Source organism: Fukomys damarensis, unplaced genomic scaffold (genome assembly GCF_012274545.1).
Source record: "Fukomys damarensis isolate Sample0158 unplaced genomic scaffold, DMR_v1.0_HiC HiC_scaffold_19, whole genome shotgun sequence".
Classification (NCBI taxonomy): Eukaryota; Metazoa; Chordata; class Mammalia; order Rodentia; family Bathyergidae; genus Fukomys; species Fukomys damarensis.
Window position 1 is genome coordinate 57,924,193 of NW_022900931.1, and position 15,036 is coordinate 57,939,228.

At 49.6% G+C, this 15,036-nt stretch overlaps 1 protein-coding gene across 4 annotated transcripts in view; it reads left to right on the top strand.

Moving 5' to 3' along the window:
• Positions 1 to 15,036, top strand: part of Sipa1l3 (signal induced proliferation associated 1 like 3) — a 220,383-nt gene that overhangs the window by 117,575 nt on the left and 87,772 nt on the right. For 3 of the 4 annotated variants that reach the window (XM_019208749.2, XM_019208751.1, XM_019208752.1), the window contains 2 exons: positions 4,015 to 5,814; positions 10,210 to 10,340. In XM_019208749.2, the coding sequence (XP_019064294.1) occupies positions 4,323 to 5,814; positions 10,210 to 10,340 (1,623 nt within the window). In that variant the 5' untranslated portion in view covers positions 4,015 to 4,322. Of the gene's footprint in view, positions 1 to 2,979; positions 3,143 to 4,014; positions 5,815 to 10,209; positions 10,341 to 15,036 lie in introns of all 4 variants that reach the window. The other variant, XM_019208750.1, reaches the window with a different exon arrangement.

The window sequence follows — 15,036 nt, forward strand, 5'->3', positions numbered from 1 at the left end:
TATTTTGGGGATGAAACCCGAGTCTAAACACAAAATTCATTTATGTTTCATATATACCTTGTACATATAATCTGACGGTAATTTTGTACAGTATTCTTCGTGCACCTGCATTTGACTTCAGTCCATCTCAAGAGGATAGGTGTAAAGTCTTTCACTTGCAGGGTCAGGTTGGCACTGTAAAAGCTTCAGAGTTGGAGCACTTTGGATTTCGGATTAGGGGTGCTCAGCCTTTAATATCAGTGGTTATGAGGTAGGGGTATTATCCCCACTTTACAGATTGAAACTGGGTCAGTGTTTCAGTAACAAGTCTAAGGCACTCGAGGGCTTGAGCCCAGGTGTCTGGCTCCTTTGTACACGCTACTGCTCCCATGACAGGGATTCCCCATCAGAACGATCCGGGTGCTTTTAGGAAGAGGGAACTTGATAGTGGACACCTGGAAGAGGCCAGCGTATACCAGAATCTCGGGCTGTGGGTGCCACTTGGCCTCAGAACTTCACAGGGAGATTCAGCTGTACCTGCTCCAAGAAGGGATTTGTGCAGAGTCCAGGGCTTGCAAGAACATCTGTATGAGTTCACAGAAGGGCTCAGAATAGATTGAGGGTTTCCTACTGAGCTGGAAACCAAGTCATCAGCAAAGCCCATCTGTTGGAAGGTGCTTGACAAAGCAAATTGGGGTCACATCTGGGCTGCTAGTTTCCCACCCTGCCTAAATGTAGCCTCAGAGGACTAAGCCTGCCTCTGCACAGTACCCAGGTGGACCTGAAGCAGACTGCATGCAGGTTGGGCTGCTGATCTAGGCGGTTCCCCCAGGTAGCCTGCCACCCAACAGAGCAGGGCTGGGCTCTGGCCCTCATGGCAATCTCCCTTGCCGTTCTGGAGCTGACAATTTAGTAGTAGAGGCAGGTAGCAAACAGATAATGCACAGAAACACTTCACTTTTTTCCGGGAAAACTGCAGCATCATCTAGTCTCCTGAGATTGCAAACCAGCAGCCCCTGCCCAAATTCAGCCCACATCTTACTTTGTGGACTGTCATTGGGGCTTTTGTAGATAATGTTCTTAAGAAGAATTCAGGCTTGGGTATGTGGCTGGGGTTTAGGCAAGAGCATTTGCCTAACAGCACAAGGCCCTGGTTCCATCTCCAGCATCACAAATAAAGAAATCTAGAAGTACATTCAAATAATTTTTAAAATAGCCAATGAAAAGTGAGGCCTTCCCTCCCCCTTCCTGTGATACACATTTCAGCACTGAGGATATAACAGTGGCTCACATTTGCACAAGGTGGGAGGCCAGTGATGAATATTCTTTAGCTAAGGAGAAAAATGAAGCAGGGAAAAGGCTGTGGATTGTTGAACAAATGCAATTCCTTCCTCAGAGGCAACCATGATTAGCTGTTTGTTTCCTTCTTTCCTTTTCTTCCTGTCTTTCTGTCTCTCGCTCTTTCTTTTTTAGCAGTACTGAGCATTGAACCTAGGGCCTTGCAGTTACTAGGCAAATGCTCTACCTGACTTCATCTCTAAGCTGTTTCTTAAAAATCCTAGAAATCTTGTGTGCATGGTAGTTTGTTGTTGTCATTATTGGTTTTGCTTTTGTGAGATGTTGCATACAATTCTAGATTTCTAGATTTTTAACTCTCTTGAAAAATCAGAGGGCGGGGGATTTAGCTCAGTGGTTCCACTACCTGCCTTGAAAGCCCAAGGTCCTGAGTTCAATCCCCAGTACCAAAAGAAAAAAAAAAAAATCAGATAACCTTGCCAGGCATGGTAGGTCCCATCTTTAATCCTAGTACTTCAGAGGCTAATGCAGGGGATCACTTCGAGTTTGATGCCAGCCTGAACTACATAGCAAAACCATATCTTTAAAAAAATAAAGTTAGATGACCTGGCACCCACATGCCTGAAAAACTTTCCCTTGGGGGAGCTGGGGATGTATGTGCCTCTTGACAAGATGCTCCTGCTCTGGGGTTTGCTGCGGGCTCTTCCTGGAGCCTTTCTTATCTATCTCCCTGAAATAAGCCAGCCCTGAGGGCTTCCGTTTCTTACCCCTTCTGTGGTGCATGCCCTACACTGTGTCCTAGGCATCTTCAGGGTTCCTCCTGTGCTTGGAGCTGGTCCCACTTCCCCTTTCCACTTCTGGCGCTCCCTTTCCCTGAATCCATCACCTCACTGCTTTGCTCCAGGGCCTGTTTCTTGCTTTCCTCCTGTTTTCTCTTTGTTGGTTCACTTGTTACCTCTAGATACAAGTTAAGAAACACCCACTGCATGCGCAGTAGAAATCATTAACCAGAATGGCTATGCCTGGCTCTAGATTTTAAGGAACAGAAACATTATTGGTCATTTTGAGCCAGTGCCCAGCCTACCCCGATGCTCTTCTATGGGGAACGGAACCAGTTCTGTTGACAGGAAGAAGCAGGTGCAGCTGCTGAGGCAGCTAGCAAGTTTGGTCATGGATAGCCAGCCATATTTTCTTCCACTCCAGAAGAGTTTCCTCTTCTCGAACTTCGAGATAGGGAGCAAGGGAAGTGATCCTGCAGACTACTGAACAGAAGCATGCGCTTCCTTCCCTAGGGGTAGGGAGTACCCCTAGATCAGGCTGTACTTAACCTCAGATTAGGCACAGGCTGTCTTTCATGCACTCATTCATTCACACAGTAAACAGTAACAGCAACCTGGACTCCATTCTGGGTGCCCCAAATGTATCCATGAACAACTCCAGCATCTTTGCTGTCCTGTCTGTAGCTAACAGTTTAGCAGGGGAGACAGTGAATAGGTGGTACAGTGAATATACAAAAGTTTTGTTTGTTAACAATTGCCGAGAAAAGTCTAAAGCAAATAAGGTGGATAATAGAGAAAGGCTTGGAGACAAGGCTTCTCTGTCTACACCAGGTGGTTCGGGAAGTCTTTATGGAAAAGATGCCATTGTGGGAAGCCAGAGGGGCTCATGTTGACTCATCTGTCATTTTTGCTTCCTTTCTGGCAGCGTGGCAGGGTGGGGTGGACTGCAGAGCACACGGACAAGCATCTGCCCTCTCCAACAGCCTCCAGTTTACAGGAAATACAGGGGCAAAGGAAAGTGTTAAATAGCACCACCTGTATCTTGAAAGTGGAAACTGCACAGGACAATGACGCCTTTCCTTCAAAAAGTAAATAGATTCAAAATAAAAGAAGGTAGCTGCTATAGAGTGGATGAGACGTAAGAAAAACATCTGCCAAAGCAGAGTATGGTCATCGTCCAACGCCCCACAGTACCAGAGATCAATCTCAAGACCTTGCGTGCCAGGCAGGCATGGTGCCCCTGAGGTACATCCCCAGCCCTGGGGTGTGGTTCTTGTTTGGAACCTCATTTGAACAAAACATCTTAACAAAAGAGACCTTTGAAACAACTGGGATTGAGCCGCGGATTTAGCTCAGTGGTTCTGCCACCTGCCTTGCAAGCTTAAGAACCCGAGTTTGATCCCTGGTACCCCCCCCCAAAAAAAGAAAGAAACAACTGGGATGGGTTGGGGGAGTATCTAATACAGACAGATAATTGTAAGATAATAAAGAATTCTTTCTTATTCAGATGGGTATCATAATAGCATCATGGTTAGTTTTATTTAATGACCTTAACTGCTAGAGATATACACTGAAGTGCTTGTGGGTGAAATACCCTATATCTGGGATTCACTCGAAAATATTGTCAGGGCCAGGGTGTACCTCAGTGGTAGAACACTTGCCTAGCATGTACAAGGCCCCGACTTCAATACCAAGCACCCCCCCAAAAAAACATAAAATATTGTTGAGAACAACAAGAAAAAAGATCAGCTGTGTGAAGAGATGAAACAGGAATAGCAAATGGCTGGCAGTTGTTGGAGCTGTTTTTGAGTATGATTGAAAATTTCCATACTAAGTTTTTAAAAATGAGTAAAACTGTCCAAGATTAAATAAATAAATAAGTAAAAGAACCACATGTCCTATTTTCTGGGAGCAATAGGATATTTATCCCATCTCACATTTTCCCTTTGTCCCCTTTCAGCATGGCAGAGAGAACACCCTTGCTGCCTGCCGGTCCCTGCCCGCTGATGCTGCTTGCTCTGCCCTGCTGAGCCACTCCATCTGGAGCCCCTGGGACAGCACCTGCCCCTGAGGCTGCCCTGGCTCAGCTGTCCACAGCGATGGTGGAGAACTGGACTCCACAGGCTCACAACCTTCACATCTGGTTTCAGGGGCCAGCATCCTTCATCCTGGGACTGGTGGCCCTGAACAATGGCTGAGGGCCAGGGTACCCCGTAGAGTCACGCCACAGCTTCTGGGGGCCAGCTGTACTCCAGTGCCCTGTGGACTATGACCACCTATCGGCCCCTTCCCAATGATGGTGTGGACCTGTCAGCCAGTTGTGGGGCCAGGGGCACCGATGTCCTCCCAGGGCCACACACAGGGGACTACACTTCCATGGGATTCTGGGCCCAGAATGGCAGCATGTCCCAGCCTCTTGGTGAGAGCCCAGCCACCGGCACCACCCGCCCCAGCCCCACGACCCCTGCCATGCCCAAGATGGGCGTGCGTGCACGAGTGGCCGACTGGCCACCCAAGCGAGAGGCCCTGAGGGAGCAGAACAACCCGAGCCCCTCACAGGACACAGACAGCCTGAAGGCCACCAAAGTGGCCCATTCCATGAGGAACATACAGAATGGACAGCCCCCTGCCAGCACACCAGCTTCCTCAGGGTCCAAAACCTTCCATCGAACCTCAAGGAGAAGGTCGAAAGATGTAGAATTCCAGGATGGTTGGCCACGGTCTCCTGGCAGGGCCTTCCTCCCCTTGCGGCACCGCAGCAACAGCGAGATCACCCTCAGCGAGTGTGATGTGGAGGATGTGGGGGAGACTCGGGGGTCCCGGCACACTGGCGGTGCACTGCCACTCTTCCGGGAGTACGGCAGCACGTCCTCCATTGATGTGCAGGGCGTGCCCGAGCAGAGTTTCTTTGACATCCTCAATGAGTTCCGGAGTGAACAGCCTGAGGCCCGTGGGTCTCAGGGCCTCAGTGAGCTCCTGCAGGCAGACTTGGGACATGGGGCCAAGGGGGACCCCCGCAATGGGCAGCCCCCCAAGGACAGCCTTCTCCCACTGCAGCCCTTGAAGGAGAAGGAGAAGGCCCGGAAAAAGCCCATTCGGGGCCTGGGCTCTGGAGACACTGTGGACTCATCCATCTTCCGAAAACTGCGGAGTAGCAAGCCCGAGGGGGAAGCCAGCCGGACCCTGGGTGAGGCCGAGGAGGGTCGGAGCCCCCCAGAAGCCAGCAGACCCTGGGTCTGCCAGAAGAGCTTTGCCCACTTTGACGTGCAGAGTATGCTGTTTGACCTCAACGAGGCAGCCGCCAACAGGGTGTCGGTGGCCCAGCGGCGCAACACTACCACGGGGGCCTCAGCTGCCTCTGCTGCCTCAGCCATGGCGTCCCTCACGGCATCGCGGGCCCACAGCCTGGGGGGCTTGGACCCGGCCTTCACCAGCACGGAGGACTTGAATTGCAAAGAGAACCTGGAGCAGGACCTGGGAGACGACAACAGCAATGACCTGCTGCTCAGCTGTCCACACTTCCGCAACGAGATCGGCGGGGAAAGTGAGCGCAATGTGAGCTTCTCCCGGGCCTCCGCGGGCTCCCCAGGTGAGGGCCACCCCGCCGAGCCTGCCCTGAGTGCCTACCGCACCAATGCCAGCATCTCAGTGCTGGAGGTGCCCAAGGAGCAGCAAAGGACGCAGAATCGGCCCCGGCAATACAGCATCGAGCATGTGGACCTGGGCGCCCGCTACTACCAGGACTACTTCGTTGGCAAAGGTGAGGGATGAGTGGGCCAGCCTTGTCTCTGATACCCCCACTGTTCATGTGTCTCCTCTGAACCAGGTTGTGCTCCTAGTACCCTCAGTTCGACAGGAAATGGACCTGCCTGCTGGAGACCGTGAGGACACAGTGCACAGAACCATTCCAGCATTTAGCTTGTGTCCGATGCCTGGCTATCACTCCGCAATCCTTGAACTGCATGAGACTGTAGATTTGCGGTTACTCTGCAAATGCAGGCTCGGTGAAGCTATGTGCTGGGCACTTTCTAGAACCCAGAGATATGATATTGACTGACTTCAGACAAAAATCCTCCCTTCCTAGTACTTAGTATCTTAGTGGAGTAAGATGAACAAACCAAGATGAACACCTAAAATATGTAAGGTATTGTACGGTGCTAAGTGCTAAGGAGAAGAGAAAAGCAAGGAGGAAGGAAACGGCGGTCAGGTGATGGCTGCAGGCAGGGCCTCCTCAGAGGCACCGTTTGAGTACTGAGCTGCAGGAGTGGAGGGAGGGGGATGTGTGGAGGTCAGGAACAGTGTTCCTGGCATGGGGATTGGCAAGTACAGAAGAGGGGATAGCAGGAGTGGGGAGCACACCTGTAATCCCAGCATTGTGGGAGGCAGAGGCAGGAAGATGGAAAGTTTGAGCCCAGCCCGGGCAACTTAGCAACTTAGTGAGATGTTATCTCAAAATAAAAAATAAGGGTTACAGGTATAACTCTGTATGAAGGCTCTGGGTTCAATTCCTGAAAGCCCTGAAACATAGAGGATCAGGTGTGAGGCCAGTGTTGCTGGGACAGTGACTTTGGGAGAGTGGGAGGAGCCATAGCAGAGAAGTGACAGGAACAGAGCATGTGGGACCGTGGGTTGTGACGAGGACTCATTCTATCCTGAAGGAGATGCAGTCACCCGGGAGAGCTCTGAGCAGAGGGGGGCCCTACTCTGACTCACATTCACAGCTTCCCTCTGGTTATATGTTGGGAGCAGACTTGTGGTTGGAGATGAGGCAGGAGGTGGTGGTGGGTAAGTCAGGTGGGACCCAGGAGTGGAGAAGAATCATACTAACAAGTTGCAGCTTTACCATGAAAGTGGAGCTGTCTGAGTATGGAAGTGACATGAGAGAGATGGCTTCAGGCACCCTTAGGGTTCTCGATGCCGTGGGCCAGTTCTGGAGGGCAGCATAGCCTGACACAGAGATCGCAAACTAGACCAGACATGTGGAAGTGAAGCTGTGTTGTTCAGGAAACTGTCAGCTTCAGCTGGCTCTTGTCACACAAGAAAAGCAGATAAACGTAGTGTTGCTGGCTTTCCCAATTTTTCAAGGTTCTTTTGAAATTCAGATTTTTAAATGTAAACCTCCCTCTAATTTTTAAATGCTAGCAGATGTATCGACTGAAAATTGCTTATAACATCAAGTAGCATGTTTAAATAGTAAAGAAGTGCCTCTCAATAAAGAAGTCTCAAAATCAGCAGCCCCACACCCCTGTGAAGAGCTTTCTTAGAACCTCATCCAACTGTGCTTATTAGCTACTCCTATCTAGAAAGACTAGGAAATGCAAACTTTAGTTAGATAATATCCATATTTTTTTCCTCCCCAAAATAGAGGGGTTTAAAAAAGAAAAAGAAGCTGGGCTTGGTGGCACACGCCTATAATCCCAGCACTGGTGAGGCTGAGGCAGGAGGATCGCTGTGAGTTCGAGACCGGCATTGGCTACATAGTGAGTTCCAAATCAGTCTCAACTACATAGTGAGACCCTGTCTCAAAAAACCAAAAAAAGGAAAGAAAAAGAAGAAGAATATAGGTGATAGGCAGCCAGCACCCTGTAGCAACTAGTTTAAAGAACTGTTAAAGCAGGGGGTGTAGCTCAGTGGTAGAGCAATTGCTCACATGCTTGGGGCTTGGGGGTGTAGCTCAGTGCTCAATTGCTCACATGCACAAAGCGCTGGATTCTATCCTCACTAGTAGGGGAAAAAAGTGTTCTGGTCAAACGTAACAGATGTCAACGAGGTCGTCCCACAGGACTTGGAGCAGCATCTCAAGTTTCAGTCCGGAATCAGACAGCCCCAGTTTGGAGTGTCTGGGCCATAGTTTAGTAGCTAACAGATTTTGCCCCTCCCACCATCCTCACTTGAGGAATGGAGTTGACTGTATGTGCCCAAACCAAAACGACACCAAGATTGCAAATAAAAGGATGAAAAGGAAATTTCCAACAGTTGCCAATCAAAAGAAAGCTGATGAGGCAATGGCAGTGTCACATGAAATAGATTCCAAGGCTAGAAGCGCTTCATAGAGGAACACTGGGCCATTTCATGTTGACTTTTAACATTCATCAGGAAGCTGATTGTGTGAACCTGTAGCTGGGTTTAGGAGAAGATCAGTAAGAAACGGGTTACAGGGAGACGTGGACAGACCTGTGGTCCAGTGGGAGAAGTTGACAAGTTCTATCTTTGACACTGACAGATTGAGTAGCCAAAAAAAAAAATAATAATAATAATAAGGATGTACTGGATAAGAATAACCTTATAAGAATTTATCATGTATTCTGTATTAACTTTGGACCTAACCAACAGAGAACACTTTTTTTTCAACCCACACATAGAAATACATGAAAGGAATGTGAATCAGATAAGTTTGAGCATTAAAACGTTTAGCTCTTGGTTAGGCAAGTAGTAAGCACTCATGGAGCTTTTTTAAAAAAACCAAGGGCTGGGAATTTGGCTCAGTGGTTCCGCCACCTGCCTCACAAGTGCAAGGTTCTGAGTTCGATCCCCAGTACCCCCCAGAATTTTTTTCTTTATAAAAAATATTTCATTGATACAGAGCAAGAGGTATGTGCCTGTAATCCCAACACTGGGAGCCTGAGGCGGGAGGGTCCAAAGTTTGAGCCCAGCCTGGGCAACTTACTGACTTTAGTGAAACCTGTCCCGTTCATTCATTCATTCATTCATAGATAAATAAATAGGGCTAGGATGTAGCTCAGGGCAAAGTCTCTAGGTTCAATCCCCACTACTGCAAAATTAAAAAGCAAAAAAGTATTTTCTCTGTAGTTCTGGAAGCTCATAAACAGCTTCGTCATTGACCAGTATTTATTGAGTACCTACTGTATACCAGGACTTAAAAGGTACTGGGGATGGGCTGGTAGAAAAAAACCTGCCACCACCCTATTGCTGCTTCAGGGATGAGCTGATGATGTCTGTGGAATATGGTGTTTATGCTGTTCTGTTCTGACTGGGGACGTCAACTGACACGTTTTGCCCTTGAATTACCATCTAATTAATTATGCCTCTCATGAGAACAGGAACCATCAGTTGAATATTGAGGGCACCAGGATAGGAGAGGCAGCTTCTCACATTGCCCTTGAACTTCCAGCAGGGGTAGATGGCAACTTTGTCAACTTGAGTCTGACAGACTGAGAGTGGGTTCCTGCCACACACGGGAGATCCTTGGGTGATGTGAACTGTTTGCCTGGAAGGTTCTAAGATAGTGGCATGTTTTAGGAGAAGGGAGACAGCTGTCATTGAGGGGAGAGAGCAAGAGATTTGCTCCCTAATTTACTAAAGGCTCTGTCCCCCTAAGTGAAAAAGCACAGTGTTTAAGTTACCTAGGTCTAAAGAAGCATGGTAAAAAAAAAAAACACCAAAAAACAAAACAAACAAACAAACAAACAAAAATATTGGGCCTGGGATTTAGCTCAGCAGTTCGGTGGCCTGCCTTGCAAGCGCAAGGACCCGAGGTCAATCCCTGGTACCAAAAAAACAAATAAAGAAGCATGGTCAGAGAAAGGTGATGCTTGGGGACTTGTGTCATGGCCCAGAGCAAACCTGATACCTTGGGGGATGGCAAATGCAGCACTTAGGCCAAGCACTGACTATTTCATCTTCACAGCTGTGCTGTGGCTGAGGCCATCCGTAAGCCTGTTTGACTGCTAAGAGTGCTATCAAGTGACTTGGCCTGGGCTGTGCAGTTGATCTCACCCCAGATTTGCATTGGCAGGAGGCTCTGTAGAGTCTTAACCACGTCACAGGGGCTAACTGGCAGCTAAACCAGCTGAAGCAAGTGCAGGCGGGATTAACGACAGCAGGGCTGGGTTTATTACATGACATGCCTTGTACTAAGCGTTCCATCTCCAGCCTCATCTCCCCCTCGCATGAACTCCCCAAATTGTTGGGGCATCAAGGTCCCCATTTCTCAGGTAAGAGTGCCAAGGCTTAGTGGAGTTCTGTGATATGCAGTGGAGTCAGTACGGGAAGTCGGGCTTTGACCTCTCACTATTCCTCCATTGAGAGTGGCTGTGTCCGACATAGGGTGTGTGTGAGTGGTCCTGGCCCCATCTTCCCATCAGCAGGCCTTCCTCAGGATGAGACCCTCAACTCAATTGCTTTTCCTTCTCAGAGCACGCCAATTATTTTGGCGTGGACGAGAAGCTGGGGCCAGTGGCTGTGAGCATCAAGCGGGAGAAACTGGAAGACCACAAGGACCATGGACCTCAGTACCAGTACAGGATCATCTTCCGGACACGTGAGGTGGGTCCTGGTACTAACGTTATTGTTGACCTCTTCCTCTGAGCCAGTTCTGGGCCAGCACTGATCCTGTTGCATCTCCTGTTATTCTGCCTACAGCCCAAGAGAGATGTCCTGCCAGTCTCTCCATTTTATTTGTTTTTGGTTTTTTTGAGACAGGGTCTCACTATGCAGTTGAGACCGACCTGGAACTCACTATGTAGCCTAGGCTGGTCTCGAACTCACAGTGATCTTCCTGCCTCAGCTTCCTAGTGCTGGGATTACAGGCGTGCACCACCACACCCGGCTCAGTCTCTCCATTTTACAGAGGAGGAAGCAAAGATTTAGAGAAATGAAGTGACTTGTACGGGATCAGTGCATAAATAGCCAGGCCAGGATTTGAATCCAGTGTGACTTCAGAGCACAGGACTGAAAAACCTATTTGTAAGAGATTAACTGGTTAGCATGAGAAATAAAGGGAGAGGTGAGGGATCATTTGAGGATCCTGAGGTGTCTTGCTTGGTGGAGAGAATTAAGGTCATGTGCCCCAGTCAGGGCAGGAACTGAGGAATCTCAGCCTGCCTGCTGTGGTGCTGATGAGCTCAGGACACTCCCACTGGCTTCTCCATTCTAAGCAGAGAATCCCACTGTCCCTGTTTGTCTAGAGGTCTCCCTCTTTTTTTTTTTTTTTTTTTTTTTTTTTTTTTTTTTTAGTTTTTTGAGACAGGTCTCACTATATAGTTGAGACTGACCTGGAACTCACTATGTAACCCAGGCTGGTCTCGAACTCACAACGATCCTCCTGCCTCAGCCTCCCGAGTGCTGGGATTACAGGCGTGTGCCACCACGCCCAGCTTAGAGGTCTCCCTCTTGACTAAAGGTCAGCTGTGTCCAAGGGAAAAGGCCTATTTGGGGCACATCTATTTAGTAAAAGCCTCGATTTTAAGTGACAGAAGCCTGTTTCAAACTGGCTTAAACCAGAAAGAGTTCACTGGTTCGTGTGACTGCACATCCTGGGGTGGGGCTACCTTCTGTCATGGCTAGACTCCAGACAACAGCCGTCACCAGAACCCTCTCCCTAGCAGTTCACTCAGCATGGCTCTCCTTTGCATTGTGAATGTTATTCTCTGCGACCTGCAGGCTTGCTCCATGTCACAGGAAGAGGAGACAGCTATTCAGATCTGTTGTGTCTTTATAGCTTCCCATCCGTGAAGGAACTGACTCTTGTCTGCTGATCTCTGGCCTTGAGTAGAATCCTAAGCCCACACCCTTGGCCAGTCTCTCTGTGATGGGGTGATAGAAGAAGCTGGCTGAATCTAGGACATGCGCTCCACCCTGGGGCCAGTGCCTGGCACTGTGATTGACAGCTCCCTGGAGCCACCCAGGGAGGAGGCAGGGGCGGAACGAGGCAAGCAGAAATGATGGAGGCTTTGAAAGGCCTATGCAAGGACAACCTTCCTAGGAAAGGGGCATTCATCAGCTAGGCAGGCTTCCCAAATTGGGTCTCTCTGTGGGCTTGGCCTCTGCCCAGGCAGGAGATCCAGCAGACGACCACCGCCAGGATGTTGGGTTTGAGCCAGCCCAGCCCTGGACCTCACCCAGGCTGGCAGATGCCGTGCTGAGGGCCCTTACCATGTCCCTTGAAGAAGACTTTCAGTGGGATGTCATGATGGCTGTGTGGCAGCTGAGGAGAGTGGTCCCCAAAACCATGTATGCAGGCTACAGATGGACCCCAGCCCATGTCTCCCCTGAGCACCAGTGCAGAATGTGAGGTGACAGCTCCTGTGGCATCAGAATGCTTCAGGACATGTGGCTGGGTGACCCTGCTGGCTGAGATGACTGCCACATCCATATACTAATTGGCGATGTGTCACAGCTGCTCTTTCTTCCTACCGAACTGTGTGCCCTTTATATATACTAACTCCCTTAAACCTTATCCAAGTCCTGTGGTGAAGCACATGTGTCCTCACTTATGTGACAAAAAAGGCACAGAGCCATTAGGAACTTGCCCAAAGCCCCCTCCAGTAAGTGGCAGGCAGGATGCATCTATTTTTCGACCAGTGGACATTGGACTCATTCATGAGTGATGGACTCAACTAACTTAGTGCCACTGTTTTTGTTTTTAATGGAAACAGAACATGTAGGATGTATTTTTGAAATATGAAAAGTCCTAACGGTCGTGAGACTTTAGTGCACAGATACAGCTTCTGGGTATAGCTTTGTGCTTTGGTTCAGCAAGTTGGAAGGAGGCTCAGTCGCATTCCTGGCTTGTATCTGCCTCTGTCCAATTTCTGCCCCTGCCCCACCAAACTAGCCTCGGTGCTCCAGCCCACCCCAGGCTGTGCACCGAGGCCCTTGAGTCTCATGGCTACACATGGATTCATCTGTCAGCACTACCACCTGCCAGCCTTGAGCTGGACCCTAACCATACACCAGCGACAGGCAGCAGAGGCTCGGGACTTCACTCTTGTTGCTGCGAGGACAGCGTGCAAGATGCCTGTGTAATTTATTCATTGTGGTTCATGGAGACAAGTTGAAAATAAAGCAAGGAAAAGGCCAAGTCTAGTGGGCAGTTAAGTCTTGAAATGGGATGGTCAAGAGAGGTGGCATTAGGAAGATGACATTTGTATAGAGACCTGGGGTAGATCCATGCTTAATGTGTGGAAGCCTGTTCTGAGTTCTAGTTCTGCCACTCAAAAGCTCTGGAAGCCAGAGCATGCAGCTTCCTCTCTCTGAGCCTTACAGTCCTCTGTGGCAGTCCTAGGCTTACAGAACTATGGTGTGGCCTCTGTGATGTGTACACATAAAGCAGACAGTGCTGGACCTGGCATTGGGAGAGCCCAGCGCGCTTAGACTGCCCGAGAGGGTCTTAGTCTGTCCTCTCCTCGTCACACCCAAGTCATCCTTGTGGTCCGTGCTGAGGTCCACACCCAGAGGCAAACTCTGCTCTCTGGAGTTGGAGTGGCCGATATGGTTTGTCTCACTTCTTCCTGAGCTCCCTCCTGTCACAGAGGCAGAGCGGAGGATCACATAACCCAGAGAGCAGTGACCGCAGTGTTTTGCATTCATTTACCCATGCCGGAGTCCTCTCACCATCCACATCCCATGGGCAAGGACCCTGGACCCCAGAGAGATCATCACTTGTCAGGGTCTGACAAGGACATGGCCCCTGGCTGCCCTTCTACTGAGCCTGTGCCCATAACCACTGCCCCACAGCACCTGTCAGGTCAAGTTTAAATTCTGGCTCAGGGATCAGACATCCTTCGCGCAGTGTCCAGTGTGCTTCAAGATCACACGGCTTTTCTTCTGTGCAGCTCAGTCTCTTCCTCTGTAAAACAGCCCATGAGCTCCGACCTGGAGCAGTGGGAAGTGCTCTGGGCTGGCCCTCATGCAGTGGCAGTGTAGGCTGCAGGGCAGCAGGAGCTCTGAGGGCCAGGTGCCATGTGACTGATGACACTGTCATAGCCGGTGTTCTTTCCCGAGAGGTCAGAGGCCCGTGCTGGGCAGCAGGGCTCAACCTCACAGACAGACAGGGCTGTGTCCTCCTCCCATCCACATGCACGCTTCAGGCTCCTGTAAACCAGAGCATGGGGCCCACGCTTCCTTCCACACTAGCCGTCTGGCCCGCCCCAGATGGCCGCCCTCAGTCACCCCACAGACAGGCTAGAGTAGGCCTGCACCTCCCGGCAGATGGGCCATGAGCATTGGCAATGCCAGGCTTCCCACCGAGGCGGCAGACTCAGAGCCAGGCTCGTGACCACACGCCCAAATGCCGGTTCCCAGGGAGCCCAGGCAGGATGAGACCCAGGCCAGGGCTGCCCTGACTGTGACCCCTTGCTGGCACAGGTACCTCAGCCCACTGGGGACCATCCGGCCCACAGGCACTGTGGGCTCCCTTTGGACTGGCAAACAGGAGCTTTTGACAGGCCTTTTCTTTTATAAGGTTTGAAGTTTTGAGACTTTAGCAATTTTTCTTTTGGATGTAAAAAGTATCAAGGGGGCCAGGGATGTAGCTCAGTGGCTCCACGCCTGCCTGGCAAGCGCAAAGTCCTGAGTTTGATCCCCAGTACCAAAAAAAAAAGTATCAAATACTGACTGTTAAGAAGGTAAACAATATATAAGTATGCAAAGTATAAAGTAAAGAAAGCAGGGAATAGTGAGTGGGACTGCATTTGTATTCAGCAGGTGCCTCATTGTGTGTGTGTGTGTGTGTGTGTGTGTGTACATACTTCTGTACACACAGACTTACAAATTTACAAAGCATACTGTTAAGTGGGGAGAAAGCAAACTGCACCTTCTTGTTCAAGGTTAAAGCATTTTTAATTCTTTTTACTTTATGAAAAAACAATTTCATAACAAAATAAGAGAATAACGCCGTGTATTGTTATCTTCAAAGTAATTACTCATAGTGAAAGACATTGACATAAAAGATTCTGTCTTCCAAAGAACAAACTGACTGTGCATATACATTTAACACGTTCGCCCAGAGGAGTGGCTGAACCATTGAGCTCTCACTGTGTTCCAGACACACAGCTAAACACCACACATGGATTTTCTTACTGAATCCTCTCAGTGCTTTGAGGTGGGCCTTCTTGTCCCCATTGGTCAGGGAGAAAGGGGGCAGGCACAGAGAAATTAAGCCACTTGTCTGGGGTCTCAGAGCTATGGAGGGGTGGAGCTGGGATTGGCTCCCAGGTAACCCCCCTGGCAGAGCTCTCAC